At 36.2% G+C, this 12,716-nt stretch overlaps 1 protein-coding gene across 10 annotated transcripts in view; it reads right to left on the bottom strand.

Annotated features, from left to right (window-relative positions):
* The window catches only part of LOC118182572 (liprin-beta-1-like), a 101,433-nt gene that overhangs the window by 34,624 nt on the left and 54,093 nt on the right, over window positions 1-12,716 (bottom strand). For 6 of the 10 annotated variants that reach the window (XM_085809375.1, XM_085809373.1, XM_085809374.1 and 3 more), the window contains exons 9-10: window positions 7,609-7,815; window positions 2,482-2,761 (exon numbers count right to left, since the gene is read on the bottom strand). In XM_085809375.1, coding sequence (XP_085665501.1) covers window positions 2,482-2,761; window positions 7,609-7,815 — 487 coding nt within the window. The remainder of the gene's footprint in view (window positions 1-2,481; window positions 2,762-7,608; window positions 7,816-12,716) is intronic. The other 4 variants (XM_085809376.1, XM_035351947.2, XM_035351948.2 and 1 more) reach the window with 1 other exon arrangement.

The raw sequence follows: 12,716 nt of genomic DNA, 5'->3' as shown, positions 1-12,716 counted from the left end.
TAATTTGTAAAAATTCCAATGGACTCAAATAAGTACTTTTCTTTTATATGAATTTTTTACTTTATTGCTTAACTTTTGGTTTATATTTGGGTAGCTATTCTGCAAAATATTATAATATGTATCATATTCCAACTTCAGCTGAAATGGGTAATATCAACATTAATAACAGCCAATGATGCAACCACAGGTAAGAAAGTATTAAAAAAATAACAAGACATCATGAATTATTTTGTTTTGCCCTATAAAGATAATTCTGTAAATATTTGCTTTGCTTCAATACTAAACCTGCAGAAAAGTGTTCCCCCCTTTTTTTTAACACTCATGCAAATTCACAGAACATCTGCTCAAAATATAAGCATAAATGTTAACATGCGACTGCAACATTTTTCAGTTCTTGAAGAATACTGCTAGCAAGTTAAATTTTTATCATAATTCAATTTAATTTTTCTTATATGTGGAAGAAAATGGGTTTAGGTTACACATTATATATAGAGAGTGTAACCTCATTGTTCCCCCCCCCCTCGATAAAATTCTCATCATTTCATTCTGCCATTACCAAATTTCCATGCAATTCCACAGCATAGTTTTTGCTACAGACTACTCTCAAATTTCAAGTTTAATTATGGACATCCTGTATTTCATTACATATGAATTTCGCAAGAAAGGATATTAATCAATGCCGTTAGAGTACCCACAGAATCAAGTTTTCATAAGGACTTTTTAGAAAATTCTAAATGATATACCATTTGCAACTAATAAGCAATAACATAAACATTCAGTAAAATGAATGTAATTTCGGAAAATTGTATTTCAGTACTCATTTTATATTATGTTGATACCTCATTTTATATCATGTTGATTCCATACAATGCATAAAAGTTGACAGGTGTGACATGCACCAAATCTGTCTCAATGTTGAATAAGTTATATTAGAATTTCTTGTTCCAATATAATGGCTTTAATACACTGTCATGCTTCACGAATTCATATATTTTTACATCTACAACTGAATTCATAGAAAGCTTCCCAAGATACTTGTTCTAAATTGTAAATGCACTTACCACAACAACAATGCAAGAGATGACTGATGTTACATGAATTTACTTCCTAAACAAGCTATACGTTACATAAATATCAATATGCAAAGCCATGACACTACCTTTGTAGACACAAAATTACATAACAAACTAAATATCTTTCAGCATTAACAAATTATTCACGTTATATCATTCATACATTCTCACTTTCTTTTAAAAAATTAGTACTTTGATACTACAGAAAACTATCACACCATTTAAAGTACAATTTAAAACCTTTTAAGAGTGAATTAAAAGAGAATAAATAGCATATACCGTAATTTCTGGAAGAAATGCCGCGGCGTTTACGTGTTTATAACTTAAATTTTCAGCGGGTGCGGCGTTTCTACCCATGCGGCGTTTAGGTGCACTAAAAATAAAATATTTCCTATGATGGTCATTGTACATAGTTTGGACGGCCTTGTCATTGTGCATAGACTGGTGCTGTTCCCACACAAAAGACCACTCAGTTGCTTTTTGCGAGCATTATTTTGTTTACATTCTTTTCCTTGAACGGATCTACATGCCTTATTCACCCTAAACGAGATCTCAGAACAATAACATTCTTCCCCCTTTCAAATCAACATTCTCATCAGTTTGAATAGTCTCTCTCCTCTGTCATTCGATGAATCTTCCAGGACCCATCCTCTCCCCACCCCTGCCTTTTCTGCAATTTTTTTCAAAGGCGGACACGACTCCACCTGCCTCGCAATAACGAACTCTGACGTATTTCCCCTTCAGCATGAATGGATTTTTCTTGGCATTCTGCCAAATACAGATCCCATCAGTTTGGGTACAAGTACTTGTTGGATAGTTTTTAAGTAAGAAGGGAGCGGAAAAATTTTGAAAATGTCTCTAAACGGCACAGAAGCTATACATTTCTTACCTTTAATTTATTTTTGAGTTATGGTTTCATTTCATGCATTTTTCTTAACTGGTATGTCATATATCAGGACTTAGGTTGAGTTTTTGCATCTATACGGCCCACGACGATGTCACGCGCAATTTAATCTATTGCGGCGTTTCTGTGTAATTTAAATTTTTTTCCCGCCATTTTTCTCAAGTGCGGCGTTTACGCTGATGCGGCCTTTCTTCTGGAAATTACGGTATTTTGAAAAAATTTTTTTACAGATTTCTTAGATAGTATGAATAAATCAGATGAGCAAGAATACGTATGCAATTCATTCATAGTTTAATTAGATTAACAAAGGAAAATTTATGTACAGCATGCCCACATTATATCTAAGCAGACCTGAATTCCCAACAAAGATAAGCAACATATTCATACATGAAATGAAAAAGAAGTTAGTAAATTAGTATTGCTAGAATAATAAAACTGCAGGCAGCATGCAGGTTAATGCAAAGCGAGCATGTAGGAAACCAAAACCATCACCATCACCATCACCTAGATGTGGTTCACTTGAACTTCGTTTTCCAGATCTTAATTTAAAAAAGCCTTTACCAAAAGACACCCCAGAACTCTTGCCACCAGTTCCTTTAGTGCTCTTATTATGCATCTTCATGATATTCATATTTGCTGGAAATTCAGATTTTTCTACCATGGGTAATCTTTCGTTAGCTTCTGCTTCATTTTCGCATAAGGACACTTGAAGTTGCTGCAAAACCTCAGAACCAGACTGACGAGGCATTGTACCATACTGACTTTTGGAAGAATAAGCATGTAACTAAATTTTAAAATAAAATCAGTTTTAGTAAGCTCATAAACATACTTAGAAAATGAAAAACAAAACTAATTACAAATAATGACTTTTACTAAAAATTAATCTTTATAATTAGCATGTACAGTGCACGATATAATTATAAAACATTAAAAAATATGGCAAAATTTGAAGCACGACTCAAGTAATGTATATTTCTCTGATATTTTTCTTTGTTCTCAAGTAACTTAAAGAATTACTAAAATTATCTAAATAATTACTTTTACACAATTAAAATATACATGGACAAAATTAAAATATTTTATTTTTATAAGAAAATAACAAATTCTAGCTATGCTAATTAATTTAAATCTTTACATGACATTATTAACAGATAAAGTGGAATAAAACTTTAGTTGAGAAATGTTTGACGAGTAGAACAAATTCACATGGAACGGAACTTCATGAAAGGACTCTTTTAGGTACTGAAGCCTACACTATCATGGTAATAGACTTATGTTTTGATCTAAAATTTAATGCATCATCAAACTTGAAATAATGAGATAGAAAATCTTGTCTTTCTGTCATGAGTGTCACACGAGGGCAATTCAGAAACTAACCTCCGTTTTGCTATCAATAAATTTTTTATTTACATCTGAAAGGAACAGCTATCCTCTATTTTTGAACATAGTCACCATGTTTATTTTACATCAAACATTACATTGTTTTATTTTACAAGCCACATCTTCATTGCAGGGAACAGATGGTAATCAGAAGGAGTCAACTCTGGGCTGCAAGGAGAATGTTGAAATGCGTCACATTTGAATCAGCTCAACAGGTCGTGTGTTCGCTGAGCATTGTGAAGGAACAGAACCGCAGATGTCAGCAGGCTGTGACATTTGTTCTCGATGGCTCTATTCAGTATTCTCAAAGTGTTATACTACACTTCAGAATTTATTATACCATGTTCCATGTACCATGTTCATATTATTGTACCATGTTCCATGAATTCAACAGGCAAGATTCTATCAGCATCTCAAAATATGGCAACCATAACCTTCCTCGCTGACAAAATTCGACGGGCTTTCCTCAGCCGAAGCGGAGAAGCGGTATGACCCATGTCATTGACCGTTGTTTTGTCTCAGCATTCACATGCACTGCCCAAGTCTTGTTAGCAGTGACTATTCTATTCAAAAACTCCTCCCTTTCCATATGGTGCTGAGAAAGAAAGTCTAAGGTAGCTCCCATTCGATTGGTTTCATGAATCAGTGTGAGAATTTTCAATGTCCATCAAGCACAAAACTTTCTGTAGCCTAATTTTCCAGTGACTACTATGTACAAAATAGTCTGAGAAATGTTTGGAAATTGCTGTGAAAGTTCCAAGATTGTGAATCGACAGATCTGATGAATATAGTCTTCAATTTCTTTCACGAGATCATCACTCACAACAGATGGCCTCCCACTCCTTGATTCATCATAAATTTTTGTTCTTCCTTCTTTGAAAAATATTGTATAGAATATACATTATCAAGGGGAAGAGAAACAAATAAATAAAAATAATTCAAAATTTCATCACTAGATGGAACTGTTCCAACAAGTTTCCTTGAAAAAAGAAAATACTGTTAAACACTGTAAAGAGTAAACCACTGGTATCGAGAAACCTACTCTGCTTTGACCAGCATGCCTTTAGACAAGAAAGAATATGTAATGCTTCTAAAATTATTTCATGAGAATGGCAATAATTGCTCAGCTGCACCATAAGAATATCATCATTTGAAGGGACTATGAAATGAGCCTATGTCAAAACTTGGATTAAGACAGGAGATGAAGAAATTTGACATTATTTGAGATTCAGGCCAAAACACATTAAGTTAAAAAAAATACAGTTATTTTTTACAATATTATTTGTATAATTTCTCTATAAGTATGTTTGGTATCCTAGTAAAAAGTAAGCATTCAAAATGTGTAGTAGCCTTTGCATATAATGAAATATACACAACATACACCCACATTTCTAATATTTATAATCCATATTTTATACAAAGACTAGCAGTGTTTTGTCCCAGTATTGAATTTTGTGGAATTTTAGTCTGCTATTTAATGTTCATTGACAGTGTACAAAAACAATCTTGCTTACAGGTAATACATGTTACATACGTGTAGATAACATCACTTAGCTTAGAAATTCTCATCTTCACAGTAACTGTAGTTACACTTTTATACATATCACAGAACATTTAAATCAAAAATCCATTAAATTCCAAATGAATAAAAATTGGTATCCTCACTTTAAAATCACAAAATCAGCATAAAATAATATAACTGATATCAGTCAGATCTTCCAGCTCAGATACTTCTTCAATAGGATAAACAAGTTTTTGTCCTCCAGCGATCTCTCTGGGGGGGGGAGTTGGAAAGCAGTTGCTAAAGCATATAATGGATAAGCTCAAACTCTGCCCCCCCAAAAAAACTCAAGGTTATTAGACTAAAAACCATGTCATGCTATTTCTTTAAATGAGAATTACTGTTTTGGACAGCAGAACATATCTATTCTGTATGCATTATATACAGCACAAAATGCTTAAGCTAGCAGAGGCACGGAGTAAAGCTAACAGCACAACTCAATATTAATTATCTCAGAATGGTCACTGACCACTAATGATGTTTTTAATTATAAACCAATCTCTTTCAAAATAAGGATTGTTAGTACTTGTGGCTTACTTGCAGCTGGGTTTGGCTGCAATCCAAAATAACTTTAGCATCTGCCTGGATAACCGGGATTTTTTATTTAGGTAATACAGGTTTAGTTCCATTCCAGACATACAAACTTCTTGAAGATAACTATTTTACTCTGTAATAGTTTTATATACAATTAAGAAGCTGTTTTATTATACATCAAGAAGAAATAAACACTATGGTTTTTTTGAAATATAATCCATTTTCTTTTAAGGGTATTATTGGAAGAGAAGGACTAGAATTTTTCAAATTTAAGTTCAGTTAATTCAAGAAATTTCATTTATTGCTAGGAAATAATTTCCTTAATAAAGGCTAAAAATTAAAAACTGGGAGATGTAATAAAATATTAGGAAACTCCTGGAAAATTGGGAGAGTTGACAGCTATGAGTAAGGCTCCAAAATTTAAAGACCAGCAAAATATTGAACATGCCCACAAAACTCATTGCTGACACATCAAATTTAACTAATGGCATTTAATCAGTATACACTGGTGTGCAAAAATTAAGGACGAGACGGTTTTTTTCAATATAACTTTGTACAAAAGCTTTCCAAATCAACACATTTAATACCGTAAGATCCTCAATACGTAAGAACATGAGTAATGTAAGCAACACTTATTAAAAGAGAAATCAGAGGGATAAAAAGAAGCTTTATTGAAAAAGTAGCATGGAGCGCAATGCGACTGAAGGCCGAAACGTCCCTGTGATGGGTGTCCAGCAAGAAACATCCAGTCTTTAATAGGGAATATGATCTCCCCTGACTGCTAGGCAGGTTTCACAGCGTCTGCCCATGCTGAGAATGAGGGTGTCAATGAGTTGTTGAGGCATTGCTGCCCATTCGTCTTGCAGCGCCAATCGAAGCTCCGGAATCGTTACTGGTGGTAAAGTACGAGCTGCCAAGCGTCTGCCTAGAAAATCCCATACATGCTCGACGGGATTGAGATCCGGAGATCGTGCCGGCGAATTCATACGTTCAATATCCTCACTCTCTAAGAGCTGTTCAGCAGCTACTGTGCGATGACATGGTGCATTGTTGTCCATGAAAAGGAACTGCGGGCCCATAGCGCCTCTAAAAAGACGCACATATGGAAGAAGAATCTCGTTATAATAACGGGTCCCGTTGACTGAACTTGCGTCGAAGATGTGAGGGTCTGTACGACTACCAAGCATGATGCCTCCCCAAACGAGAACACCACCACCTCCATACCTGTCCCTTTCAATGATGTTCGAGGGATGATTGCAGCTTCCCCACTCTCTCCAGATGAGTATGCGATGAGAATCGCTACTCAGACTGAATCTGCTCTCATCTGTAAAGAGTACTCGTCCCCATTCATTGTCTCTCCAATTCCGGTGTTCCCGGCACCACAGAGAACGGCTTCTCCGATGGGCAGGCGTTAGAGGTACACACCGTACAGGGCGTCGTGCAAACAGACCACCACCGTGCAGTCTTGTAGCCACAGTAAAACGCGATATCTTTCGTCCAGTCGCTTGTGTCGTGAGTCTAGCGATTTCTCCTGCTGTCTGCCGCTTGTTTCTTCTGGCCTGTAAGGCAATATACCGGTCATCTGCGGGTGTGGTTTCTCGTGGACAACCACTACTAAACCCCGGATAGCTGTTCCTGTAGTTTGAAATTGTCTCAAAAGTCGTGAAACGATGCTGTGAGCAATTCCAAACTTGTCACACTGCAGCCTTCCTCCAACTTCCCAATGATTCGACCTCGGGTAAAAGCATCCAGATGTCGTCTAACAGATTGATTATTCGCCATTTCTCGCTGAGGCAGCAACTCAGTGTGATTTTAACTGCTATACGGCGTGCAATCTCTTTGCCAGAAATACTGACCTTACACCGACAATATGCTTTATACTACTCAGACACTCCCCCATTACGTCTAACTGCATATCTGCGCATGTGCTACCGTACATCACCTTACTTAATCTCCTGATTGGTCTTTCTGTCCGCTCTGCCTCTTCGTTCAGCTGATATGCTAATTTTTCGACTTCATCCTTAATTTTTGCACACCAGTGTATATTATCTGTCAATATTAGTTAGAAATAGAATATACTGTTCCAATAAGATCTCACAAAATAATACAATTATTTTGGCAAAACATAGATAAAATAGTGTAATCTGTAGACTAACCTGTGAAGAAGCAGGACAGATATTTTCTACACTGTTAGACTTGTGGAATGGAGATGTAAAAGTGGAAGAACTTGGTAATGTTTTAATTAAATTGGTGCTATAGTAGCAATGTACAGAGTGATCAAATTTGGAAGGTATGGAAGATGTAGAAGCTAAACTCATTGGCACTTGAGGTGTGTTCATATTGGATAGATCCCTCTGAAATTTCTAAATGATAAAAATTCTTGACTTAATGCATACACATAATATTGTTAATGAACAATTTGTAAAAAATTAAAAATGACTACAAAACAAATAATTACAAAACAAGCATATACACTCACAACCTGCATACAAAATATAATGTACGCTGCTGGCCATTAAAACTGCAACATCAGGAAGGAATGATCTGATAAATGTCAAAATCACATGAAAGGAAGAAGTTGGGATATGCACATGACTGGTATTTCAGCACATTTAGACGATGTAGTAGGGAGAAACAACATCTGAAGAACTGCATAAAAGAATAGTTGCATAGTGGATTTCTCATTTGGAAAGTGCTTTGTAAGGTTGGAGTTTGCTGAGAATATCGTAGTATGCCTCAAATAAGAAGAGGAAATGCTTACCGGCAAGTTTCAAATTTCAATGCAGACAGGATCGTTGCTTATCAAAAGTGTAGGTTATCATTCTGCAATATCACCGGTCACACAGGACGACATCCAACCACCACTGTCATGCAAATATGGAATCAATGGATTGCTGAGGGTCATACTAAACAGCATCCAGGATCTCAATGCCCTCCCATAACTAACACCATAGAGAACAGACATATTGTGAGGTCAGCCCTGCAAAACTATATGACCACATCATGGACCATTAGTCAGGATATGGGCATGTTTGCAGCATACCCAGTATCAACTTGTAAGGTGGGTCTACATTTGCGGCAGCGTGGACAATTGGCACGGTGCAAAAACTCAAGGTTATTAGACTAAAAACCATGTCATGCTATTTCTTTAAATGAGAATTACTGTTTTGGACAGCAGAACATATCTACAATTGGCACGGACAATTGGCACGGTGCCCATTACTTCGGCTTCCCTTGACAATGCAGCACAGAGAGAGACAGCAACTCTAGTGCACCAAATGACAAAGCTGGGTACAGGAGAGCCAGAATGTCACCTTTTCAAACAAGTCCCGATTCTACATGCAGTATTCTGATGTCTGGAGTGTCCAATGAGACCACACGTTGCCTGCCTTGCATTCGATTTTGACATATGGGTCTGGTATACTCATTTCGGCAGCCTTTGGGAACACGACATGAACATCTCTAGTTTGGACTGATGGTAATTTGAATGCAGATGGATACATGTCTTGACATTTTACATCCAGTGGTTGTGCCCTATCTTCGAGGCCCCCAAATGCCATGTTCCAATACAATAATGCAAGACCACATGTTGTACGTCATGTACTGACCTTCCTCAATACACAGGGTATTCGACTGCTGCCTTGACCTGCATGGTCTCTAGCTCTGTCACCCACTGAAAACATTTGGTCATGGGTTGCTGAGAGACTGGCTTACACCCCCCTCCAGCTAATATGGTTGATGAAGTGTAGCATAGACTTGAAGCAGCATTGACTGAGTTGGCCATTTCTGTCATCCAAGCCCAGTTTGACTCCATCCCATATTGCGTTAGGGCCATTTTAGCTGCCAGGGCTGGCATCTGTTTCTACTAATTTCATGCCCTTCTAAACCTCCAAAATGCTTACAAATTTAACCATTTTGTCTTCATGCCATACTGTTTACATGCAATAAATATCTTTCTTGTATTTGCTTTCTTTCATGGTGTTGCAATTTTAATGGCCAACAGTGTATTAGAAATTTTAATAATTAAAGAATTTCTATTCATTGCCATTTGGAGAAGTTTAGGAAAACTCAACAAGAGTTTGCAGGATCATTCCATTGCACATGTGCTAACAAAATTAGTTCAAATTAATTCAATTTAAAGGAGAATGTGATGCTATATATTAGAAATGACAGTATTATTGCCAGAGTCAACTTCTCAGCTAAAAATGATTCAACAGCAGATTTATGACATCTGCATTACTGTAACTGAACGTGTTATCTCAAAATAAATATTTGTGTTTAACATATATAAATATACCGGTAAAACCAACCTAACATTACTGTTCTGTTTCATTTATTTTAATTGATTTGAATAACTGTGAAAAGTCTACTAATATCATATACCTCAAAAGATTTATGGTTCAGCTTACAAAGTATCTAAATTCAAGATCAGAAGAAATTGCTGAATTTGATTTGCTGACAGTAAACCAAATTAGTGACTTGTTTTATGTAATTATTATGTAACCAAATCCTACTTACTAGACAGCTGTCTTGATAACAATTCAGCTATCAATGGATATCATGGCTAGTTTCAGTACTTAAGTACTTAAGGAACTCAGTAAAGGTTCCATAAAAAATACTTGTCACATGCTGATACTTCTGAAAAGTTTTATTAGCATAGATACACATACAATACCTCACTATAATCACATACCATGACTACACCTTCTGTCAATTGCTGGGGAGCGGCATACACCAGCAGCATATCACTTCTGTCAATGTTCCTTAGCAAATGCCCTTAAAACAGAGATAACCTCTTCTCTACTGTTATGCTGCATTTCTGTCATAGAGTCTTTCCTGTTGGCAGAGCCCAGAGCTGGAGAAAGTCCCATCTGTCCTATGTGTATCTCCCAGCACAGCTGTTACAGGAGACGTAACAGCTTATATTATGACAACTTGCATTTCCATGGAGAATGATGGATTCATCACAAGTGTCACTGCTTTTTCCAAGTGCTGGATGATGATGATGTATCAGGGGACAAATCTCATTAAAACGTATAACTCATTAAACGTAAACTTCCATAAAAACGTATGGTGACATAACAAGTCATATGGTCACAGATCTTCTACAATGATGGAGATGAGATGCACTGGAATTCCCACCACACTTACCCAATGCTAGGGTTAGTCTGTTAGAGTATGATCTATTCAACAAACTGAAAGATGAACTGCATGGCATCCAGGACCTATGCTATCTATGCTTTAGGGAAGTTGCTGTGAAACATCAACAGAAGTGGACCTGCTGATGATTTACACCTAGCATTTTGTGATGATTATAAGCAGGGTTACTGTAAATGTTTGCACCTATAAAGCTTTTTCTTAACCATTTATTGTGTTGTCAATACTTTTTATGCAACCCTTGTAAATTGCTAAGATCATTTACACTTTCTCCCAATTAAATAAGATAACATGCAGCAGTTCTCTAGTCAAATGTAACTTCACCGTAGATTTTTTGTCTCCAAATAAACAGGCAATGCCAAAGGCATGCAATGCAAACGGGTTTATTATCCTCTTAATAGATCCTTAATGAGTTTATTATCATCGTAATCCCTCTATTCACAAATTTTAATAACAGCTCTTGCCTTAATACAGATATGGCATCCTACTACTTGAACTCTATACAGATGAATGTCTCTTGAATAAGTCCGCAGAACCTTACAAGTGATTCAGTAAAATGCTTTGCATTAACATAAATGCAATAAGAGTGTGAATTTATGGACTTATCAGCAGTTATCCTCTTTAGTCACAAATACACTGAACAGGTCTTATTGTTTAAAGGCACACCAGCGGCTGAGCAATTAAATTAAGTAGCTGAACACTGATAGTCCAAACTGGGTTCAATTCCAGGCAAACATGAAAAGTCCTCCACAAAGAAATTCCTCCTCTTAGGCTGACAGCCATCATGTACTTTGCCATAATCAAATAAACAAACCAACTTTGTTGCTTCAAGAATATGAAAAACTGCTGTGCAGATATAACGCCAGTTTGATCCAAATAGTAGTTACTGATGCTGATCGCCAAGCTGATGTACCTGGGTTCAAATCCTGCAGAGGGCATGCATGTTTGTTATAGTGTCTATGCTGCATAAGGTCACTTAAGCTACGTTCAGACGGAGGCATTAAGGGCATAGAGGCATAGTAATAACAGCATAAAATACAGGAGTTCCGTTCACACCTGCAAGACAGGGGTCTAAGCTGTGGCCAATGAGAGAAGCTAAATTTGCACATGCGCAGATGTGTCTACACATTTCGTGCGCTGTTTTCCAGCTCGATTGATTTTCCGTGCTCGTTCTGCTTGTTTTCCTTATTTTGTGTTATGGCTTTTTCAGCTCACCACAAAGTTTTACTGGTTCGACAGAATGCTCTTTTATCTGCAATTCTTATAAGCCAAGAGGCAACGGAAGAAGGTAAAAAAAAGAAAAAGAACGAAATGGTCTAGAGATGTTTTTTTGGAAAGACCAAAACTTCGTTGGCATATATTTCTGTGCAAAGCAGTATGGAATATTTCTTCATTGTACTGTAGTACTCTCTATATTATAAACATGCACATGCATATTTATATGCATATTTTTATATATAAAACCTTCAATTTTTATATATAATTTCTCTTAGGAGAAATATGGTATTCTAAATATGCCTAATTAAAAAAAAATCTTGAGGATAAGTGACAGATAGACTACATATAATATTTTTCCATTTTGCAGGTGTGAAAGCAGTTAGGTGGAAAACAGTATTTACCATACATTATTTTTTTTTTTTTCAATTTTCAATCAAAAGGAACATGTTTCTGTGCTTAGCACTCCTTATTCATTGTCACTCAATCACTACAGCAGTTGGCTGCACTACCAGTATCAATTATCACTAGTACTAGTATCCCACAACTGGTTACCATGACCAGCAACCACAACTAGTACAATACTATGAAACGTTCACCCAACAATGTATTTTATGCTCAATCATTAAATACATTTTGCTGTGTTGCCAGCTGTTTGTATACATCTATTTCTAATAATTTGCATGTATAAGCTGCATTCCTGAATTTCCTATGCTTTTTCTGAAAAAAAAAAAAAAAGAGAGGGGGGGGGGCTTTACACTCGAAAGTCTACAGTAAAAACTAAACACTAACTTTTAGGAATTTTTGTAGATAATTCTGCAAACTGGTATGTTTATATCATATGAGCAATTCAAATTAAACTCTGCTCTGCTGTGAGATGTCAAAGATGTAA

The sequence above is a fragment of the Stegodyphus dumicola genome, chromosome X2 (assembly GCF_044657685.1).
Source record: "Stegodyphus dumicola isolate Sdum_Otavi_A_Nest chromosome X2, ASM4465768v1".
Classification (NCBI taxonomy): Eukaryota; Metazoa; Arthropoda; class Arachnida; order Araneae; family Eresidae; genus Stegodyphus; species Stegodyphus dumicola.
The sequence above is the reverse complement of the archived record's forward strand: the minus strand, read 5'-3'. Positions and strand labels throughout refer to the sequence as shown.